The sequence below is a fragment of the Lissotriton helveticus genome, chromosome 10 (genome assembly GCF_964261635.1).
Source record: "Lissotriton helveticus chromosome 10, aLisHel1.1, whole genome shotgun sequence".
Taxonomy (NCBI): Eukaryota; Metazoa; Chordata; class Amphibia; order Caudata; family Salamandridae; genus Lissotriton; species Lissotriton helveticus.
The window spans coordinates 1,113,084,792-1,113,109,104 of record NC_136071.1 but is presented as its reverse complement, the minus strand read 5'-3'; the positions used below and the strand labels follow the sequence as shown (position 1 = coordinate 1,113,109,104).

The 24,313-nt window shown below is 46.4% G+C and overlaps 1 protein-coding gene across 1 annotated transcript in view; it reads left to right on the top strand.

Annotated features, from left to right (window-relative positions):
• The first annotated feature begins 288 nt into the window (after positions 1-288).
• The window catches only part of NEK11 (NIMA related kinase 11), a 968,483-nt gene continuing 944,458 nt past the window's right edge, over positions 289-24,313 (top strand). Inside the window, exon 1 of the mRNA XM_078663876.1 lies at positions 289-556. Coding sequence (XP_078520002.1) covers positions 375-556 — 182 coding nt within the window. The 5' untranslated portion in view covers positions 289-374. The remainder of the gene's footprint in view (positions 557-24,313) is intronic.

Here is a 24,313-nt window from a genome sequence, read left to right as displayed (position 1 = left end):
TTGTTGTTCCTGTGGAGTTCAGAGTAAATATGAGTGAATAGTATGTGCTTGTGCAAAAATATTGTTTTACCAGGTTTTATGAGTGGGAAACGTTTTCATCTGACTTTGTTTTCCTTTGAACTTTCATCCAACGACTCTAGCACCATGTACCACTGACAGCATCTTGGTGTGCTAGCAAACATATTCCCAGTGGGTTCTCTACATCTTTGAAGCTACATAAAGCAATGGAAGCCTGTCTAGTAAAGATGTATTTCTCTTTTATGTCTTAAAGGACCATCCATTGAACATTGCTGAGTGAATATTCAGTGGTTTGGAAAGACTACTTCCCTGGAAACCAGACAAACCAGTAAAGGAACTCACCGGTGCTTGGAGCAATGCCGAAGTTCCACGAGGCGGAACGGGGTCCAAGGGAGGACATAAAGGGCAACAAACCCATCTCCATCAGTACAGAGGCCTTGATTGCAAAGAGATATGTCTCAAAGGAGAAGCTTGGAAGTGGAAGCTTTGGAACTGTCTTCCTGGTCGTGGACCAGAAGGCAAAAAAAGGAGAAGAACTGTGAGTACACACTATTATTATTCGTCGCTTGAGTTATTGTTTACCACAGCTATGTATCGATAGCTAGCTCTCTGTCTCTATTTCTATAGGCTCATTATGCACCTATGGTCATCACTCTGTAGATATAGTTCAGTTACACTGTCCATTGAATAGGCATTTTTTGTAATTTACCTATAACATTTGACTCCTTCAATGGCTTTACATGAAATTTGGTAAATTTGCTTAGTCACCTAAGGTTTGGCATGCCAAGTTTCATAAAAATCTGTGCAGGGAAAAATAGTGAAGGGGTCGAAAGAGAAGTTTTTCCCATTTTAGCTCTCATAGGAAATTGTGCTTGTGCCTGCAGCCTGAACCACTAAATGGTTTATATCACACTTGGCATAAAAGGAAAAGTTCACTCAGAAATCATGCTTTTGTTGATTTGGTGTAAATCTAATCATTAGTTTTTGAGTTATAAGCATGTTTTAAAAGGTTAACACTTTTGTATATCACTGCCGCTTAAGCCCCTTTAATGCTGAGCCTTTCCACCTTGTAGTTCTAAGCCCTTTTTTTGGTATTTGAGGTACTTCATGCTTACGCCTTCAAAACCTTTTTCCACTTAAGGTATCCACACCAAATGTATTTCCTTTTTTCCCAACGTCCAGGGAATTTCAAAGGTTGCCATGGTTTGTGTTTTTCTCTAGAGAGGACTCAGAAGACAGCGAAAACTAAGCCATCTTTTGACTTTGTGGCAAAAAATGGGGAAAAAAGTGCTTTACAAGAAAGCATATATATATTTTTTCTTCTAAAAATGGCATCAACAAAGGGTTTGCTGTGCTTGGACTACTATATTCCCGGCTTTCAGGAGAAGCACAGTTATATCAAATAAGACAATTTTTTTACACAGGTTTTGCTGTTTTATAAGAGGTAGTCCATTTTTCCTCATTTTGTGGTTTCAACCTTTTGGCACTTTATGGTGCGAACAGGTGTAAAACCCATGAATGAACCCGAAATATAATACATTTTTTATAAGTAGACACAATTCTGAATTCATCCAGGGGTCATTTGTGTAGACACATTAAGGTTTTTCCAAAGAAATTGCTGAAATTAAAATAACATGAAAATGAGTAGGAAGAAACAGCCATTTATGACAACATTTTCAATTTCTTGTTACAATGGGAGATTTACAAAAGCAATATACCGTTACATCTGACAAAACCTTCTGGTCATGGCAATATATACGGTTTATAATTTCTCCAAAAACACAATACCCAGAGCCAATAACTAAGTTGCACCATACAATGATTATTAATTGTGTACAATTGTACAGCAATTCATTTGGTAAAATATAAAAATATTTTAAATGGGTATAAAAGGAACCAATGTATTTCTGAAATGTACAGAGGATACAGAGTTTAGAAAAAGGGATTATTTGTACACGTCTGAATTTGGGATTACCCATACCATCATGTAATTCAGAGGGCATTTTGTAAAATGTCTTCTTTCTTCTACACTGGCTTACATTCCATAGCCAAAAATGCAGAGAAATCCAATTAGTAATAATAAATGTTTCACTCTTCTGTGCTCCCACACATTTCCTGATAAAACTGATACCTAACCTGTGTGGCTGGGTGTAACATCTGCAACACAAAATGCCCCAAAATCCTGCTAGATCCACACATTTCTGAAAACCAGACACCCACGGTGTCCAGATTGAGGTGACTTGTGTTGCTCGCACCAGGTTATTTTACCTAGAAGGCCTTGCAAACCTCAAACTTTGGCTAAAACCCATGCATTTTGCTTATATTTCTGTCAGAGAAAGTTCTGGAATCAGTGACGAGACACAAATTTCCTAACATCCATCATTCCCCCATGTCTCCCAATAAAAATGGTACCTCACTTGTGTGGGTCGGCCTAGCGCCTGCGACATTAGAGGGCCCAAAACGCAAAATGAACAGATTAACGTTTTCCACTAAAAAAGGCCCTTTTGCAATTTGAGTACCTACGGATTTGAGGCCCTAGCTCTGTCTGCATCTAGGGAAAAGTTCTGCAATCTTGAGGAGCCAGAAAATTCCAACCACCCAGCATTCCTCAATGTCTCGTGATAAAAATGGTGTAGCATTTACGTGGGTGGGCCTAGGGCCCGCGACAGGAATGGGACGAAACAGAACATAGGCAGATCCATTTTTACCACTCAAAACAAACTCTTTTTTTTTGCATTTTGAGTAGCTGTGATATTGGGCCCTAGCTCAGTCGATACCAAGGGAAATCTACCAGACCCGCACATTTCTGAAAGCTAGACACCTAGGGGATTCCATGGTTGGGTGACTTGTGTGACTCTAAACAGATTTTCTTACCCAGAAGTCCTTACAAGCCTCACACTTTGGCTAAAACACACATTCTCCTTACATTCATGTGAGCAAAAGTTCTGGAATCTCTGGTGAGTCACAAATGTTTTACCACCCAGCATTTTCCCACATCTTGTGATAAAAATGTTACGTCACTAGTGTGGGTGGGCCAAGCACCCACGACAAGAAACGGCCCAAAACAGAACATGGACAGATCAACCTTTTTTTGCAATTTGGATAGTTGTGGATTTTGGGCCCTAACTCAGTGGGCACCTAGTGAAATATAACGGATCTGCATATTTCTGAAAACTAGAGTTCAATACTGGCGCTCAGGAATCAAGCTACATATTAGCACTCATTCTGAAGCACACAACTATCTTTGGTAGTGAATTTCATTAAACTGCTTAAACTGTGTTTACATAAAATTTCAAGCTTTGCATTGGTGTGTTTATTTTCACAATACATATAAATCATTTCGCCTACCTTATGTTATTTATACCTAATTTACATACTGGAAGATCTTTCACCAGAAGTATTCAAACAATGAGTTTGGGTGTGGGTGACAGTGTGGCCAGGTACAGTATGGAATAAAACACTGCATATCATGTATATAACTTGTATTGTCAGTCACCTTGGCATGCCCAGAACTTACGAATCATCTCTGCGTTTGGGAAGATTCCTCTAATTGGTCGCTATATATCGTAGAGGTTACTTTATCTCATATTTATTCATAAAAACCTCATACTCAGCAACATTTATATTGCATTTTTGTTTTCAAATAGAGCTTTCAAGTGAGTTATCTTCTTCTGGCTGCTTTGTTTTTAAAGGAAGGGTCTACTCTATTTTGAGTACTTGGATACTATAGACTCTGCTTGAACAGTGAATGCTCAGATGTGTGGTGTCCCAGTAATGATAATATATAATAATATATTGCCTTTTCTCTAGTTCTTCGTGCTGCAATTCGCTTCTTTCTAAGCACTAGAAATAACGTGTTACTATTACCTAATTTACTGGTACTCCACTTAATGGCCATGAAATGATGTAAGGCCAGAATTCAAATTCCTGAACTGAAGATTAGAGTAGACATCTGGGTCACCATTAGCTCGCTAAGCCATCTGGCTGGCCTGTCATCTTCTCTAGTGTGATTCCTTCAGCCAAGCCTGTTTTTTCTGCTAGCAGTGCTTTGCATGCTGCAATTTTTAAACTCATGCCTCAATGTTAAAAGCAAAACCGCAAGTCCCAGAATGCAACACCACTTGGCAGCTGCGTGAGAGCCAATCTTGCTGCCTGCCACTGGAGTTCAATTTACTCCTGACTTTGTATCAGGTTTAGATTTGAGTACCAATGTAGTCAAAAACACCCATCTCCCTTTCAGAACCTTTGGAACTATTTGGTCCAATCTGCTGCTTCTAACAGTTCTACGACACAGCCCTCAAATCCACTTCTGCTTTTTCTTTGCACATGGGACTTATGGTCTTGCATTAATAAATGAAAATATAAATCTGTAAGGACATGTGGCCACATCTTCATGCCGTTTTCTGTGCTACGCCAATGCAGAATGGGTCTATGTTCTTTTTGGCATCTTGAAGGCACATATTACCTCGAAATGTTTTTGAGTTAATGCATGCTTTTCTAACATGCAGAGCTCGGAAACACAAACGCAGATCGAGCCCTGTGTTTACGAGCTGTGCTGTCAGCAAAACATTCATTAACTTATTACTATTTCGATTTAATGTATGTGTTAAAGATACCAAAACGTAGCACACACATCCATTATGTGCTGCCAGGGACTGACTGGCCAACCAACTCAGCTCTGGCAAAAAATGCTCACACCAGCCCCGCTACCTCCATTATCCATCCATCCGTCCTCTCTTCTTCTCTGATGTCTTTCTCTCTACCTGCCTTTGTCTGTCTGTCTGTCTGTCTCTCTCTCTCTATTAAAGCCTCCTGTTCCTGTTGCAATTAACCTTGGTGAACTGGGAAAAGAAACAGAGACACTTGCAAAACCAGCCTCAAACAGCTGCAGCCCACTGGGGAAATGCCCAGTGGAATAAAAGCCTGTCTGGCTACGTGTACTGGTGCAGCATGGAAAATGGCATCATGTCTAGGACCCCGGGTGCAAAATTCTTAGGGGCATTGATAGGGATGCAACATTTTACAAGAAAAGTGGAAGGATACTTGCCTTGCCCCGGGCCCTGGCAGTAGTGTGATACAGGCTCCTGCAGCCCCCGCGGTGCAGGGGCCCCCAAGCTCCAGGGGCCTCCTCAGCAGAGTGCTCTGGCCAGCAAACTCCCGATTGAGTTCTGAGAGGGCCCCTCTAAGTACCTTGGGGCCTCCCTCAAGTTTTGTTACTTCAGAGGGCACTGGTAACCCACGCTGCGCTGCTGTCCGCAGTGGGGAAAGACACTTAAAGGTGTAGTTCACCATTATAGACTTTTTGGGTGCAGCACAGGTATATCTGAGTGCCAGTTGTATATTCTAGGCCTGCCAAGTATCACGCAACGGATGTGACTCTAACGCATTTCAGTGTGGTGTTCCACATCACCGCACTGAAATGCATAGTCACGCATTTTAATGGCACTGTCTCTCTGCTCTGTACCAGCCGCACTGAATTAACTGGCAATGCCAGCCTGTGACACTTGCTAGAGTTAATGATTGTGCACTGACTGCTGCTGCTACAATGTGTCTACCTCTGCTGAAATTCCCGTCCGCAGCGCGGCTGAGTCATTCACTATAGAAGGGCATGACGTCACCCGGCTCAGTGGCAGTCCTGTGCCCATTCAGACACAGTAACCCACGGCCGTCGGGCCCTGCCCTCAGCAGTGGTTGCGTACTGGCTGTGGCTGGCGGGGGTGTGACCTCACGTCCTGGTTGTGAAGGGAAGTGAGGTCGGATTGGTAGGAATTTAAGCTGGGACTGGACTGGGGTTTGGCTTGCTGGCACAGGAATTAACTAGTGTGCGGTGCTGCGCATATTTTACCGGTGTTGGACGCACCGGCAGGCAGACTGTCTAACTAGTGCATGGGTCCGAATTTAACTTTCCTGCCGGCTCAGCCAATCTGTAGTGAGCACCAGCATTGATGCCTAAAGGAAACTTTCTGGGTGCCCGCCCTTGAAAGTGGTACAAAAGGGAGGTGAACCAATCAAACACTCACACCCAGTCAACAGTTCTGGGTTTAATCCATTCCCTGGACTGGAAACAAGCTTCCGAGGACCGGTTTCTGGCATTTCAGCCATCTTCAGCCCGGCTTGCTTGAATCCAGTGGCAAAGCATGGCTTGGCAGTTCGGGCTGGACTGTTCCCATGAGGCACAGGGTCAGACTGATTTGCATATGGCCATGTCTGAACTGGGGTGGCAGAGTGGGCTAAAGAACGGTGATGGATTAAACCCAGATCTGTTGACTGGGTGTGAGTATTTGATTGGTTCAGATGCTCCGTCCATCACCACCCCCTTTTATACCACACCCTTGAAAGTGGCGCCTTGAGGATTGTGCCGACTGTTGTGTAGTTACATCAGTCTCACAGGAAGTGGTCAGTAGGACTGCCGCTGTGGAGGACGACACAGAACGGCGCAAGAGAGAACCCTAACTTTGCTGTGTCGCCTTGCCCGACAAAATTATTTCAGTGTCACTTAGGGGGATTGGTCACGGTGCTGTGGAGGTCACTCTGGCTGAACAGCGCGCAAAAATTAAGTGCCACTACCGGCTCGTCAGGAGGAATAATAAACACTTCTAAACGAAAACAGGTCACTGCTTGGCAGGGTCCAGCGACGTCTGTTCAGGCACACTCTTTAACTGCCGCCTGCTGTTGCAACTTGTGCCCCCTTGGCCCCCATGCCCCACCAACCAAAGAGTTTAGGCCCAAGACGAAACCAAGTGGGGAAGCGCTCAGTATGGAGCATACACTCCCCAGCGCCTGTTTACCAGCAGCAGTCAGGTGAGTCATTCATGCATTCTGGTTCTTCAAGCTCTGAACTGTCAAGTTGATTTCTGTAGCATTTGATTAATACTAGATCGCATTGCCAGTTAGTGCACACCAATCATTTCAGACAGCCTGGCAGTTTATTGCTTGCATTTATATTGTAACTGCGATAAATTGTCAGGCAATTTCCAGCGCAGAATAGCTGTAACCAGAGCGGAACAGAAGTTTGTCCTTCTTGGCTCAGTAGTGGCTAGATACTTCTATATTATAGTGCTACGAGGACCCAGCCTGCAATTGTAGGCACATGAATTTTCACATTGTTTTGAAATTGTATTACACACAGTGTAAGCTAGCCTACCACAGCATTTGCAGACATACAGCCTGATTCATCAAGCCGAAATCGGCTCGCAAAGGGCCAGATTATGAGAATCTGGCCCTTTGCGAGCGCTATTTTTGCATTTGGGATTCATCATCCCAAATGCAAAAATCGGTAATAGCGATTTCGCTATTTTGCGAGGAATTACATTTAAGGAATCTCTATTTGAAATTCCTTAAATGCAATTCATCATCCATTTTAAAATTGCGAATTCGCAATTTCGGCCCGCTATTTACCCTGAAGTCAAACCTCGTGGTATATAGCGAAAACTTAGAAAAATGCTTTTAAAAGCATTTTTCTAAGTTGCATGTTGCACACACACATGTCCTTTGGACATGTGTGTGCGCAACACCTGTTTCAATTTGCATTTAAGGGGTGCTACAGGGTGTCCTTTGGACACCCCTGGCACCCTTTAAATCGCTATCTTATTTGCGAGTAGCAAATTGCTAATCGCAAATAAGGAATACTCCCCATTCATTCCTATGGGCCTTTTGGCCCATAGGAATGAATGGGGAGTATTCCTTATTTGCGATTAGCAAATTGCTAATCGCAAATAAGGAATGTGTAGGAATCGCAATATTTATTGCAATTCCTACATGAATCCCGTTTTGCAAGTCCTTAATAGCGATTCGTTATGAATCGCTATTAGGGGCTCGCAAAACGGGAGAATGATGAATCAGGCTGATAGTTCATTATAAAGCAAGTGTAAAATTTCATTTTAGGGTTTTGCTCCAGTTGCAAGATATTAGAACTTCTTGGGGATAAGTTCTGATATTTTTTTCTTTCCGTGCACTTCATTACATGGTTTTCACTCATGAGAAAGTGTCACTGTAAGTGTCACACAGTTAGCAGTTAAATGTCATTCACCAGTCCACTAATACTATGGACATGCCACATATACGCAATTTGAAAACTTGGCAGCTAAGATGCCTGTTCTGCACTCACACAGAATCAGTCTCCGGTTAAGTATCTTCCATTTCTAGTGTTTCGCAGCAGTTTAAAAATCTTCTTAGACTTTCTCGTTGCTCAAATGGATGTAATTTCTAATATATGTATATGTTTCCCTCGTCTTCATTGTTTGATTTTGCTCGCAAAAAAGTGTCACTCACAGTCGGTGAAATGTCACTCATAATTACACAAAAAATATGAAAATGTCACACACAGAAATCTAAAACCTTGGCAGCTCTGATATTCTTGCAGGGCGTGAAGAATGAATCAAACCTTGAGCACTGTTTCTATAGCAGAGATATAAAACCAGAGAAATATTGGATTAAACAAATATACCCTATGCACCATGCAGGCGGATAAAACGGGCGCCGAGCCGTGCGCTGCGCCTGTAAAGCACATCATTCGAGATAGGTCCCTTGAACATTTATTTTGTACTTTAATACTTAGCATGCATATACTCTTCTACCAGGAGATGGCAGCAGAGCACTGCAGCTTGTTTTTTAAAGCTGTATTCCCTGCTGACAGTCTATCAAGTGCTTTTCATGTTACGAATTCAGTTCAAATATGTGAAGTGAAGTTTTCTACTAATAGAAATGCTCTCCTGAGTTTATGCTGCATCTATGTATCGTTTCTAAATATATATATCACGCCTGCAGTTTTCGGATAAGTGTAAGCTTGGTTGAAAGTTACAGACGTTTTAGCTAAAAAGTACAAGTCACTTCTGCTGAAGGTTTTCCTGCCGCGGAAGAGTGACGAAAGTGGTGTCGGTCCGTGAGTGTTGTTGTCAATGGTGCAGCTGGTGTAGCAGCACCAGGGTCCATAGGCCCCGTCCCATGAACCCTTATTATTACCATATTTTGCAGGGGAATCTCCTCCGTAATGGCAGAGGAGATTCCCCCGCCCCACTGGTCAGTCAGTCAAAGGAAATTAAAATGAAAATAAAACAATATTATCATTTTATTTTCCGCTGACTGAGCCAGGGAGTCTTGGGCTGGGCCAGGCCATGGCAGGCTGAGGGAGTGATGGGCACTGGCGTAACGAAAAGTGAGGGGGCCTCCCTGCACGGTACTTAGGGGGACCCCCTCGGGCTCAATCAGGAGCTCTTCCGGCCAGAGGTCCGTGCCGAGGGGGCTCCTTGGAGCTAAGGGCCCCCCCCGCACCGCGAGGGCCTGTGTTACGCCCTGGCGATGGGCACTGTAGAGTGCCTATGTCGGTTTGGATGGACGTCTTAGACCGGTGAGACATGCTCACTTAGGTTTCTCCAAGCCAGCTGTGTTGACTGCAGGGTTGGAGAAAAGCAGCAGGCTCCCTGTGCCTGAGCGAGCGTCAGACAAGCCCACTCAGACCAATCCCCTCGCTGCTCTCATGCTTGGTATAGCATGAGAGCAGCGTCTGGATTGGGTGGGGAGCCTGTGCTTTGTGCCCCAGTGACTGCCAGAAGGAGAGAAGCTTTGGCAAAGGAGGGGACTATCGGGGCTTATTCACGAGGTCCAGCATACATGCCCAGTCAATTAATTCCACAAAGAGTATGCAGTTCCTCAGGTTGGACACAGTATTAAGGAGGCAGGAGGAGGGGGCTATCCTCCTTGTCAGAACTAGAGTCCTCATACACCCAGCAAGCTAGGTGTCATGCTTCATCATATGGACTTGCTCCTCGTCGGGTCGGCGCTGCAATACCCGACGGGCACCCTTAAAGGGGCTCTTTGGCAGAGATCTTTTGTTCCTTGCTGTATGGTGCTGTGGGTGTGAGGGCTCTAAAACTATTGTAGATGTGGTGAAAGTGAGTGATATTAAAAAAGGTTGGATAGTCCAAATAAACTTTTATTAGGCTGGCTATCCACCTTCTTAAAAGCAATTAAAGTGGCTGCTCTCTGACCTTATGGTCCAGTGGAGCTAGGCTCAACTCTCATGGTCTTTACAAGTATACACATTACATTACATTACATTACATTACATGGTCGACATGTTTCGTGCACAGTGGTCAATACTTGTCACACCTGCCAGCTCGCGTTTACCGGCAAAGATGGCCGCCCTGCAGCGCGCATGTGCGAGGGGGTCAGGCAATAATCAAAAGCCTGACTTCCCTCCTAGAGCGGTGCTTTGCGCTCTAGTGTTGTGGTCCTCTTGCATTTCGTCACTTCCGCCGAGCCGTATTGCCGTTTCACTGTATCCTGTTGCTTCGTCTAGTCTCTCGCGGCTGGAGATCTCTTCGTTTTTGCGGGACCACGATATATCCGGTATTTGTGCCCCTTCTGAGATCTTGGTACCGTAGGGGTTTCGTTGCTCTTCTCTGTAGCTTTGGCAACCCCTCACTTCGCCTCCGTCTTTGGTTCATAGGCGGACTCGAGGTTCCACTTTAATTCTCTAGTGTCGACTATCCTCTCCACTCCTCTTGGTGGCGCCAGCCTGCTCCTCGCGGGTCCACCTGCCGACCGGACTTGTGTTCCGTTGGTCGGCCGGACTTGGGTTGGGCCTGTGTGTGGTTGCTCATAGGGCATTGTGGTAGTCGTGGTCCGCCTAGAGGCCTCCCTCTCCTTATCATTTCTACTCCCTGGTTCTTTTCGGACTCCCACTGGTATCGGATGCTGGCATTCGTCACAGTCTTGAAGAATGAAGACCTGGTAAAGCGCTTTTGCGCACTTTTACAATTACCTCTAAAGTGAATCACATATATACTTAAGCTTGTATTGTTATGTTACAGATATTACAGACTTGCGAACCCATTAGTAGGACATTCTTACCTCCTCTACTTTAGCCAGTCCACGAGAGGGTGAGAAGCACAAGTATATAGTAGTATGGAGTTGGCACACCCTGGATATATCTCTACCTTTCATTTATACAGGCTTATCAAAGTCATTACTGAGGTGATTCGGTTCTATGAAACTCCTGGGAGCAAGTCATTCACTGGCATGGTATGAAACTTCAAGACACCATTTAGGTAAACACATATAGAATATACAAGATATTGTTATATGTATTCTTTTGTTGCATGTTGACCCTAATTCTTTCTTTTAGCACCTGTTTCCGACCTGTTGGATAGTCCTGTCCGTGGAGTCTTTTTTCCCCTTCCTTTCCTTGTTTTGTTCCCTCCTTTCCCTCCATATCACCGTTGTGCTCTAGTGTTTGATAGACACAAGAGGTGTAAGGGGGATGGGTTGGGCTTGTCTTCGGTTCCTGGCACTCCTGCGGAAACAGCACTTGGATCCTTACAATACTGAGCCGTGGCATTTCATCAGGACCTAGTTTGTACACTATCTACACGCAGTGGTTGATGAAAGAACTCCTACCTACCAAGCTTCATGGATGCGAGCATAACGTTCTGCCAATCCAAGTGGTGACCTAACTGTAGGGAAAGACTCACTCCATTTGGTGTTCGGCTCCAGACACCAGTATCGGTTTGTCCTATCCACACGGGATGTGCGCCGGTACACCTACCATGCTGTGCCGCACCCACAGCACCATACGGCAAGGAACAAAAGATCTCCGCCAAAGAGCCCCTTTAAGGGTGCGCGTCGGGTATTGCAGCGCTGACCCGACGAGGAGCAAGTCCAGATGATGAAGCATGACACTTAGCTGGCTGGGTGTGTGAGGACTCTAGTTCAGACAAGAAGGATCCACCACCTCCTGCCTCCTTAACACTTTGTCCGCCCAGAGGAACTGCATACTCCTTGTGGAAATAATAGGAGGAGAGAAGCACCATGATGGCTGGCAGCATCTGGACAGGTAGGTTACAAAATATATATTATTCCCCCCCTACTTTAGTTTTGTGGCGGCGCCCACTAATATTTTCCTACCCAACCAGCACAGGGGGTGGTTGTTCTTGCTTGCACCAAGTACCATGGTACCCAAACTGAGTGCAAGCCAATAGGGACACCATGTTTCAGCACTGGGCTTGCATTTCACACCCCGGTGACGTTCTCCTCTTGTTTGTTGTTGAGGTCAGGGTTCACCTACATCTAACCAATGTGACTACAGCTACAGATTACAGGGGTTTGTGGAAGTAAAAACTAACTGGAGGATGATGTCCCTGTTGACATGGACGGTTATTGGGTGCGTGAGGAGCACTCCTGATAAACTTGTTCGTCACTTTAATGTAATGGTGCTGCGACTAATAAGTGTAGTCACTCCTTGTTCAAGAATAAAGAATTAGGGCAGGTTTACGAACCTACCTAGTCGCGCACTGTGCACTTGGTATGTCTTCACCTTAACTAATTCAAAAGAATTTTTGCATTCTCAACCAAAAGTCAATTAATTGTTTTAATTCTTATTCTACATTATATTCTGTGCTTATTTCAAACAATGTCAATTATTACATCATATCGACATATACAATAACATTATGAATTCATTTCAAATCATACATATACAACATTTATTGTTCTTCCAATCATTGTTTAAATATTGCAGTTTCCTTGTGCAGCCCTATGCATTTCGGTACACATAGGTACCTTCATCAGGGGCCAATTTCTGTATGCTATGATTTGTGTACTTGAGATCGTTTTTTATCTTCAGGTTAGCTTCTCGACAGCTGAACCTTGATCAGTTTATCGGTGATCCTTACTTTTCAAAAACTTTTATCTTGTTCTGTGTCTTTCACCGTCTGTAATAGTCCCATGTACGCAACAGTGTCGAGAAGCTAACCTGAAGATAAAAAACGATCTCAAGTACACAAATCATAGCACACAGAAATTGGCCCCTGATGAAGGTACCTATGTGTACCGAAATGCATAGGGCTGCACAAGGAAACTGCAATATTTAAACAATGATTGGAAGAACAATAAATTTTGTATATGTATGATTTGAAATAAATTCCTAATGTTATTGTATATGTCGATATGATGTAATAATTGACATTGTTTGAAATAAGCACAGAATATAATGTAGAATAAGAATTAAAACAATTAATTGACTTTTGGTTGAGAATGCAAAAATTCTTTTGAATTAGTTAAGGTGAAGACACACCAAGTGCACAGTGCGCGACTAGGTAGGTTTGTAAACCTGCCCTGTTGACATGGAGCCATTTTGTAGCCTTAGGGAATCAGTGCCCAAAGTAGATTGTGCTGGGGACATTAACAAGGCGTTTCATCATGCGGTATCTTCAAATGCAGGGGTGGTGATGGTTTTCTGGTGTGTATCCCAAAAAACTCATTAATTTGTTTGGTGCAGTGGCGACTGGCGAGCATGGCGATTGGAGGGGCGGGCAAATGCGTTGGGGGTTAAAATAAATACACAACATAAATAAAATCAATACATACGTGAAATAAATAAAAAGTCACATACCTTCTTTCGCAGAAATGTCCTCCTCGCTCCGGTCCCCTTCTTTTCCGACATCGCGTCCAGGGCCCCAGCTAACCTTCTTAACCAATCCTGGTGCTGCTCGCATGCTGTTAACCAGCATGAGAGAATCACCAGGATTGGAGGGACAGGCATCTCTCAATGCTCCTGAGGACAGTAGAGGCCTGTGCAGGCTCTCACACTGGCTGTCTAAGACAGTGGAGTTGAGAGGTTATAGTGCACATGTCAGGCTGACCATTGCAAGATGGCCGGCCAAAGGGGCATGCGCACCTTAAACTAGTGCACAGGCAGCCAACCACTGCTGCAACTCACCGGGCCCGTCCCTTCCTGATTCAGGACGGGTTGACAAAAAAGAAAGTGTATGAATTAACTTCATTACCATTTTATTTTTCGTCTCTGGAGCTTTTCTGGAGGCATTTAAATAGGGTGACGGTCCTCCACTCCAATTGGGGAGCCGCCCCTGGTTTGGTGAAATACAGTTCTGAAATGCACCATTTTGCATTGATTATCACAAAATGTATTGCAAGTCACCCTAAATAGGGCGGCTGTAGTGTCCTCTCCCACACTAATCTTTCTTGTATACTGGAGTGTCTTGGTGTGTAAGACCTCTTCATACGTGGTGTAAGTGGAAGTGTGACTGGGGACCAGGGCTTGTGTTTATTTGACTGCGATAGAGGGATGTTTCTGGGAAGTAGTGTGCATGGGATGAGTCTTATGTGAGTGACTGGGCTTGTAGGTGTCTTACTGGGTGACTGCCTGAAGTGAATTGGCTGTGTCTGACTGCAGTGAAGATGTTTCAGTTCTTTCAGCTGTCAGAGGGCTGTCAGGCAGGATGAGGTGCTGTGCTTCAACAGAGGAGAGACATGCCTAAAGAGAGACTACAGGAGACCCCTGTCTTAGATGGGTTATTACAGGTGGATGGGGCTGGACCACCAAGGATGCATGGTTGTAGGTAAGCACGGCCAGACCCTATGTACATTCCTGATCGCAGGCCATATGTTGTTATGAAATGATTGTGGGCGGCCAACTTCTGTCTCAACCACGATGGTGTAGAGGGCTGCCAGACTGTAATGGAGGGCCAGTAGCAGCTGCTAATGGACAGGACTGGTGGGGCGGGGAGGAGGGGGGAATAAAAAAGATAAAAAAAGAAAAGTTAAACACTTACCTGGAATTGTGCCGGCTGCCGCCTCTCCTCCGTCCTATTCATCTTCTTCGAGTCCGGCAGCAGGAACCATCAAGGATCCCTACAGCCAATCACAATGCTGCAAGGCAGCGTTGTGATTGGTCTGAGCACCGTGCTTCGGCGCTCAGCCAGGGAATGGGAGGTTAGGCATGTTCTCCACCTATGCTCTAATGCAGCCTGGGTGGAGAAGATGCAAAGTGTGCATGATGCTGTCGCCAGCCCGACACGGCCGGCCAAACAGCCGTGGGCACTTACAGGGTGCACTCACCACTCCTCCCCCTGCAGTGCTCTGACGTCATGGAGCCCAGCTCCACCCCAGCTCATCCACTGCAGTAGGAAAAATAAAATGGTAATAAAGCTGTGTTATTATCATTTTATTTCTCCTCTTTCAACTGCTCGGAGAGCAGTGGGGTGACGCTTCTCCGCCTTAGCAGAGGATCCGCTTCGGCAGAAGGCCTTAAAACTACTCCGTTAGTAGGGGAAAGTTGCAACACAAATGGCTTCAACTCTGAAAATGCTTGCTGTGGAACTTGGACCATATTAGGTCTACCAACCTGGAGAGAGAGATTGGGACAGGTGACACCTGGCTTCCTGTCCGTAGGGCTGGCCCACAGACCTCACACACAGCAAGATGATATGCATGTATTTTCTGTTCAGGAAACTCGAGGCCTATGTTTTTGGTGTACCCCATGGGGCTGAGATGGAGCTATCTTTGCCTTAATGCCATCACCAATACCCAGACTGTGAGGTGATTGACACCCCGGTGATGAGGAGATTGAAACATCCCAGGAAAACATTGGGGTGCATAGCAGTGGCTGGGTTCCAAGTTAGACTATGAAACATCAGGGTGTGTAAGAGCTGCTCAGCCTAGATCTATCTGTGAGAGAATGTTTCCCCATATGAATACGACTATTCCCTGTGACCTGGCTACCCATATAGCCGTGATGTTGTGACTTAACATTCTGACTGTACCTGGTATGTATGTGTTATTTCTATAGAACAAACCTAGCGAAAAGACAGCGGAGCACAGTACATGGTCAAAGACAGGCATAAAGTCGACTAGTGTTTAGACCGGTCGATGCTCTGTTGACTACGAGTCATGAAATGGAAGGGGACCTTATGGGACCAACAGCTTGTCCTTGGGTGTTGAAAAGCTCTTTCCATGCTCTACACAACTTGCAAACAAACAAGACAGGTATTGAAGTCAGTGGATTTAAAGAAATGTTGTTAGTCTTCAGATTGTCTTTGTGGTATTTATTATTGTTCAAAATCTTTATAGAAAGAACTCAAGCCAACACGCTGTTCACGATTTATAAATTACACTGTCTCTTCATCAGGCCTATATGTGCAGAACAAGGAATAGAACAGTTCAAAATAAAAGAAAATTACGATAATGAACTCTAATCATGAAAAGTTCAATTAAAGGGGTAAGGAAGGAGAACATATATGACAATTAAAAAAATAAATAAAAACTTAACATAACGATAAATGAAATACAATGATATATTATTTTGGGCCCACGTAGTGACAATAGAATAAATGAAATGAAATTAAAAACACATGGAAAGTCTTTGATTGAATTACAAAAAATAACACAAAGTTATATATGACTTCCATGGTTAGTTTTTTAGTTTATCAAGTATACTTTTTAATAGTTTTTAGTACACGAGAGTATAGAAACACAGCCTGTGATAATGAACGCTGAAGAAAAAGGAGATTGTCACGAAAAGAGAAGTTGTCCTAAGAAGATAACAAGGAAAGGTAGAAAACTAGAAGCAGGGGAAAACAAGCATTTGCAATGCAATAGGTCTCGCATTTATGGGAGTTTGAGCTATTGACACTGTAAATGACAATGCCAATAGCTTAAACTCTCGCAAATGGGAGACCTATTGCATTGCAAATGCAATTTTTGGAAAGCGCCCCATGCCGTGCTTTCACGTTACTTTCGGCCACGCCCCTTTCTTTAAACAAGCCGCGTCTAAAGAAAGGGCTGCAGACGCCTTTAAAGTGAAAGCGCTGCATGGGGCTCTTTTACAAAACAAAGCATCTGTTTGTCAAGTTGGCCTGTGGTGTAATTTCGAAGAGACTCATTGTAGGGCTTTCATAATCTCATCATTTCTGACCCAAAGCATTTGAAATATTATACATATGCTACTTTTTTATCTTACGCAACTAACAACCATTGACAAAGCCAATAGTCCTGGCCTGTTGTTGGTGTAATGTTACTAGTATCATGTATATGGATGCAATGACATAAGAAGCACAATACCAGTAAGGCGGCACACTATCTAAGCATAGATTGATAGCTTGGGTGTTTTAAGCCACGCCCTTAATTACATTTGCCTCGCCCCTTTGGAGCGACCCCCCCCCCTGTTTTTTTATCCCGTGTAAAGCCCTGCATATGCTCCCGATTCAATGAGAAACGTTCTAAAACTGCACATTCCGGGACCAGGTGGTTAGCAAGAAGTGCGTCTCAATATGTGAAGATAGTTTCAGATATACGATGTTGGCAGGAATCCGAACACTATATGTCACATATGACGCAGAGCCAGCACCCGCTGTGCTGTCTGTGGCCCGCATTGTAACCAACAGAGCTCCCAGATACCTTACTTATTGGGCCGTGGCTACGCTACCGGATTGAAATAACATAGCATCAGCTTCCACTGTGCTATTTGTGGCCTGCATCGTTATAGACAGGTCTCCCAGCCACATAGTTTATAATACCCTGGTAACCAACGCCGCAGATCACACGGTTGAAGAAAACCTGCTGTGTATTTAGGTCAGTACCGGGCAATGACACAGCTAGAGAGACGGTGACAAGGGGATACCAAATATTACACAACGCCGGGTCAGCTGAACATTTACCCTGTATAAATCCACAACAAGCAGCTTATGGGGAGGAGTCTAAATAGCGGGGATACGGGGTGCGTGCATGATTCATGTAGAGAATGTCCGTCTGTAGTGTAAAGAAGGGACTCCCTGGCCATTTGAAATACAACTGGTAAAGAAAAGCGCTTTGTTACCGTCAGTCGAGCTTGTTTACCTTCGGTCGAGTTGATACTAAACAAAAACATGCACTACAACAGAAAAAAAAGCCTTCACAGAAGCGTCTCGGATATGTGGTGTCGCTAGATAATTAGTTCCAAGGCGGAGTAAGAATGTAGCAAGCAACGAACTGCTGGAGCTGCACTGGAGACATTTGCCCATCGCCAGGCTCCTGACAGAGCCTTAGGAAGTTTGAGGGGTAGGAAGCAGATGGAAAGACTTACAGACAACAAGTGTGCCAACGCGGGACCAGCACCTGGCTCCTTCCCCCTCCTCCCAGCAAAACCAGCTCCGACAGCGAAAACGAAACCTTCCATGGGGCGGGACTTCCGTCTTCGGAAGCCCGCGCACGCGCCCACGGAGAGAAGCAGTGCTGGTGACGCGGGGCTCCCATGCCCGAGGGAGAGCCCCGCGGAGGCTGCAAGAGTTTATAATGGCGGTAAGTGGGGCTTGTGGGGTGGAGGGGTGCGCTTGTATGTAGGCGGCGGCGGCCGGGGGGGGGTGCGCTTGTATGTATGCGGTTGCGGTGGTGGTGGCGGCGGCGGCAGGGCGGGGGGGTGTCTGTGTGTGTGCGTGCGTGTGTGTAGGTGCGATCCTGTGTGTGTGCGGCGGGGGAGTGCTGGTGAGTGGGGGGAAGTAGGGGGGGTGCGCGCGTGTGTGTGTGTGTGCCTTCCTGCCTGCGTGTGCATGTGTGTGTTCAGGGAATCTGTGGCAGGGGACGTGCACGGCGCCGGCCTGGGCGTGCGCGCCCACGAGGTCAAATCTCTGCCAGAAAAAGCGCGTGGCAGTCTGCTGTCCACATTCCCCCAAAAGTGACAACATAAGTTGTCTCGCACTAGACAGACAGCAAAAGCTTCGCTTTTGCTTTCGTCTAGGCGAGACCTAAAAAAAGAAGGAGAAATGTTGGCGGTCATACAAAGAAAGGTGAAAAGTAGACATTTAGAGAGTAGAAAGATTAATAATTGGCCACATGTGTAAATAAGGACCAAAATGAAAACATGCAATAATTGAACGGTTCCTTGTACAAGTCTGTTGGACAAATTACAGAGAGAAAGGGAACGTTCCAGAATAATGTTCTACCGAGTTAGCACAGAACTGGTGTTTGGAGAGAAAATCCAATATACTGTGTCAGAAAGCAAAAGGGGATATTGTTGGTCATTACAAAAGGAGAAATGCAGCATTCACACATTTATGAATTATAAAGGCGGATCTGGTGGCTTAGTGGACTAATGCATCCACTGTAGGGGCCTGTGTTTGATCTCATGGTCACAGGTTCAAATCCCAGCCTGTCCATTAGTTGCATACCAATAAACATCTGTTATTCAGCACCAAGATGCCCATGAGTGAATGTGTGCTTTACAAATACATATGTTATGTTAGAAAATGGGTTTCAGTAGTTAGCTGCAGAGCGTAATGAGTCACCAAAGCATCATCAGATCTCACCATCGAGCCACAGGGCCCAGCGCTACAGTGCTTATATTAGTTAGTATACGTAAATCTCAGATTCATAACGTAGAGTGCAGAACACCTGTCCTCCTATTCCGTACAATTCGGTAATTCAAGGAAAGCTTCCTAAAATGCGGGTGGTTCCATAGCGGGGGCCCCATCACGGGCTCGCCCCACAATGGCCACATCATAACAAGTGTTTCCTCTAAAAGGTATGTGACACAAAGGGGGGACACCCTCTCCTGGCAGACTCCATGGGGAAAAGGGCACAACGAGGCAGAATCCCGCGAGCAAGCTCGGTTCGTCTGTGCAACTCCTCCGGGGACTCGATGGGATGCCTTCGGGTAGCCATGCGCTTTCTAAATGTAGATTTTTACCGAGGTTAGACAGTGCCTTCCCCACATGTGCAGATGCTGCAGGCACCAGTTATTGGGAGCCGGTCCAGGCCGGGAATGCGTTTGTCGGGGTGTCCTCCTGGGTCTGTCCTGACCACAGTGAAGGCATGTAGGATGCAGAGGCGCAACTAGAGTCAAATTTGGGGGGGGCGGGCTAAGAAAAAAATTCGGGGGGGGCTGAATCTTTAGGCAATCGGCAGAGTCGAGCTGCAGGGGCTGTTAGAAGGGGTGAAACAACAACTAAGCCCCATTAACATGCACAATGTCTTTTAAAGACCTGTGAAGTGCTTGGTTGCGGCTGTGAGCGGGCCCGGGAAGTGTCTCATCCCGGGCTGCCACACACGACGGGGGGGCTGTAGCCCTTTGAGGCCAATGGGTGTTGCGCGCCTGGTAGGATGGCACCTGCACGGGCGCAGTCACTTTGGCTGAACACCGGTCCTGGCGCAGCCTGTCCTCGCACGACTCATGACTCAATTCCACAGGGAAGGAGGGGCATGCTCTGAAGGGGGACTCTGACGGGAGTCCCTGTAATGGCACCTGGGTGCGATCTGCATGCTCTGGAGGGAGACAACACGCTCACCTTGCGCTCGGCCCAATAGAAAGGCATGGAGCAGTCCTCCATTTGCTCCCCTGCCAGGGAAAAGGTTATTTCGCTCAACACGTGCTGGGTCAAGCAATACAGGGCAGGGTGCCAAGCCCTGGGATATCACTGGGGCACACAGGCAAAGATGTAGGCAGGTCAACACACAGGGTCATTAAAATGTGAAGAGGCAGTCCTTTAGCAGGTCGTCATCACACCAAAGGCAAGTCCATATTGGAGGGTTTCTCCTAGCAAAGTGCAGTCTATAGAGCCACCAGCATCTAGTTACAAGTCCACACAGTGTCTAAAATCATTGGGTCAGAGCCCCTGCACTTATAATTTTTTTGATGTGGAGGTAGCTTCAATACAAACTTTAGAAGTGCACAACACCTCCATTCAATGCCAGCCCTGGCTCCAGACACACTACAGGGGGCGGAGACAGCACTGTGTTCAGGTGCATGTGACAACTCTTCCCACCACTCTTGCTCAGGTAGACCCATCAGGATATGCGGGAAACACCTCAGCTCCCTTTGTGACTGTCTGGAGTGAATACTCAAAACAGGCCACTGTCAGTCTAAACCAGACATTGATTGGAGTCAGGCTGCAAAGCACAAAGAGTCATGAGGACACAGAAATGCCCACTTCTATATGTGGTACAAAAAGGGGTGGTGATGGACGGAGCATCTGAACCAATCAAACACTCACACCCAGTCAAAAGATCTGGGTTTGATCCATCACCGTTCTTTAGCCCACTCTGCCACCCCAGTTCAGACATGGCTATATGCAAATCAGTCTGACCCTGTGCCTCATGGGAACAGTCCAGCCCGAACTGCCAAGCCATGCCTTCCCAGGACCGGAAACAAGCTTCCGAGGACCGGTTTCTGGCATTCCAGCCGTCTTCAGCCCGGCTTGCTTGAATCCAGTGGCAAAGTGAGCAAAGGACTCACGTCTGAGCATACCCTGCCACACTTATGGCGGCCAAAGCGGTACAAAAGGGGGTGGTGATGGACGGAGCCTCTGAACCAATCAAACACTCACACCCAGTCAAAAGACCTGGGTTTGCTCCATCACCGTTCTTTAGCCCACTCTGCCACCCCAGTTCAGACATGGCTATATGCAAATCAGTCTGACCCTGTGCCTCATGGGATCAGTCCAGCCCGAACTGCCAAGCCATGCCTTCCCTGGACCGGAAACAAGCTTCCGAGGACCGGTTTCTGGTATTCCAGCCGTCTTCAGCCCGGCTTGCTTGAATCCAGTGGCAAAGTGAGCAAGGGACTCACGTCTGAGCATACCCTGCCACACTTATGGCGGCCAAACCGGTACAAAAGGGGGTGGTGATGGACGGAGCATCTGAACCAATCAAACACTCACACCCAGTCAAAAGATCTGGGTTTGATCCATCACCGTTCTTTAGCCCACTCTGCCACCTCAGTTCAGACATGGCTATATGCAAATCAGTCTGACCCTGTGCCTCATGGGAACAGTCCAGCCCGAACTGCCAAGCCATGCCTTCCCTGGACCGGAAACAAGCTTCCGAGGACCGTTTTCTGGCATTCCAGCCATCTTCAGCCCGGCTTGCTTGAATCCAGTGGCAAAGTGAGCAACGGACTCACGTCTGAGCATACCCTGCCACACTTATGGTGGCCAAAGCGGTACAAAAGGGGGTGGTGATGGACGGAGCATCTGAACCAATCAAACACTCACACCCAGTCAAAAGATCTGGGTTTGATCCATCACCCTTCTTTAGCCCACTCTGCCACCCCAGTTCAGACATGGCTATATGCAAATCAGTCTGACCCTGTGCCTCATGGGAACAGTCCAGCCCGAACTGCCAAGCCATGCCTTCCCTGGACCGGAAACAAGCTTCCGAGGACCGTTTTCTGGCATTCCAGCCGTCTTCAGCCCGGCTTGCTTGAATCCAGTGGCAAAGTGAGCAAGGGACTCACGTCTGAGCATACCCTGCCACACTTATGGCGGCCAAAGCGGTACAAAAGGGGGTGGTGATGGACGGAGCATCTGAACCAATCAAACACTCACACCCAGTCAAAAGATCTGGGTTTGATCCATCACCCTTCTTTAGCCCACTCTGCCACCCCAGTTCAGACATGGCTATATGCAAATCAGTCTGACCCTGTGCCTCATGGGAACAGTCCAGCCCGAACTGCCAAGCCATGCCTTCCCTGGACCGGAAAGAAGCTTCCGACGACCGGTTTCTGGCATTCCAGCCGTCTTCAGCCCAGCTTGCTTGAACCCAGTGGCAAAATGAGCAAGGGACTCACGTCTGAGCATACCCTGCCACGCTTATGGCGGCCAAAGCGGTACAAAAGGGGGTGGTGATGGACGGAGCATCTGAACCAATCAAACACTCACACCCAGTCAAAAGAACTGGGTTTGATCCATCACCGTTCTTTAGCCCACTCTGCCACCCCAGTTCAGACATGGCTATATGCAAATCAGTCTGACCCTGTGCCTCATGGGAACAGTCCAGCCCGAACTGCCAAGCAATGCCTTCCCTGGACCGGAAACAAGCTTCCGATGACCGGTTTCTGGCATTCCAGCCGTCTTCAGCCCGGCTTGCTAGAACCCAGTGGCAAAGTGAACAAGGGACTCACGTCTGAGCATACCCTGCCACACTTATGGCGGCCAAAGCGGTATAAAAGGGGGTGGTGATGGACGGAGCATCTGAACCAATCAAACACTCACACCCAGTCAAAAGATCTGGGTTTGATCCATCACCGTTCTTTAGCCCACTCTGCCACCCCAGTTCAGACATAGCTATATGCAAATCAGTCTGACCCTGTGCCTCATGGGAACAGTCCAGCCCGAACTGCCAAGCCATGCCTTCCCTGGACTGGAAACAAGCTTCCGAGGACCGGTTTCTAGCATTCCAGCCGTCTTCAGCCCGGCGTGCTTGAATCCAGTGGCAAAGTGAGCAAGGGACTCAAGTCTGAGCCTACCCTGCCACGCTTATGGCGGCCAAAGCGGTACAAAAGGGGGTGGTGATGGACGGAGCATCTGAACCAATCAAACACTCACACCCAGTCAAAATATCTGGGTTTAATCCATCACCGTTCTTTAGCCCACTCTGCCACCCCAGTTCAGACATGGCTATATACAAATCAGTCTGACCCTGTGCCTCATGGGAACAGTCCAGCCCGAACTGCTGAAGGACTGGGCTATTTAAGGCCCAGCGGTGCCAGGGAACAACACCTAAAACCTTCGTGGGATACCTGTTCTGGCGCACTAAAGACAGAGACACGGGAGACTTCCTTCGGCGTCAAAGATCAGCGTTTATTACTGCAGGGAGGCAAAAGTCACAAGAAGTACAACAGAGTGTAGGTTCTGAGAGTCTGCTTCCAATTGCATATGTGGGTCGCTCTCTTTTATACAGGATTTTGTCATTGCACAATATGTAAGCAAAAGGTTACAACTCATTTCCCACAGTAAAATTCAAAGGATCGCTTTCATGTATTCAGAGCACCGGAACATAATTACATTAACATCACCAGTCCCAACTGTAAAAGCACATCTTCCCACCATTAGGTACATTCCACTTGAGTTGTAAATAAACAGGAGAAAGAGACAAGAACAGCTGCAAGGAAGTCAGACAGCAGGGAAGAGGGAGTGTGAGGATAATATTGGATGCGTAATCGTAGCCTAAAAGGACTTGATCCCAGCACGTGCGAGGCTGAAACAATAGACCGGCACGGCAGGATCACCTCCGAGCGGAGGCAACTGCTTTAGCAGTGTCCTCCCCCTACTCATAAAAGACGCATGAAAAGGCATATGCTTCTTCCGTGAAGCTTGGGAACAAAAGGGTTACGATGCGGACAGTTGCCTGTTCGCTGACTACGTGAGGGCAAGAAACAAAATGGATGCCGTATCTAAAATGGAACCCGAGCGTCTATTGAAGAAACCTGTAAATGTGAGGAACTCTTCTGAGTAGTATGGTGAAAACGCGTACACTTGCACAACTCGTCATTTACGGTTCATTGATACCACATTCGTCCATATTCGGCAGTGCCCAAAACGTCGTAACGATTTTTACGGAACCTCAGACGCTCCTTTTGCCCTCATGTAGGCAAGAACTAGTCGAAGTCGGAGTCGATCTCAATATTCATCAGATCATTCAGATGTTGTTGGAACATACTTCTATCCATCAATGTCTCCTTGGAAACGGGTGGCCTTCTTATACACGTTGTAGCACAAAGGCCACATAAGGCAGGACCACACTGTACACA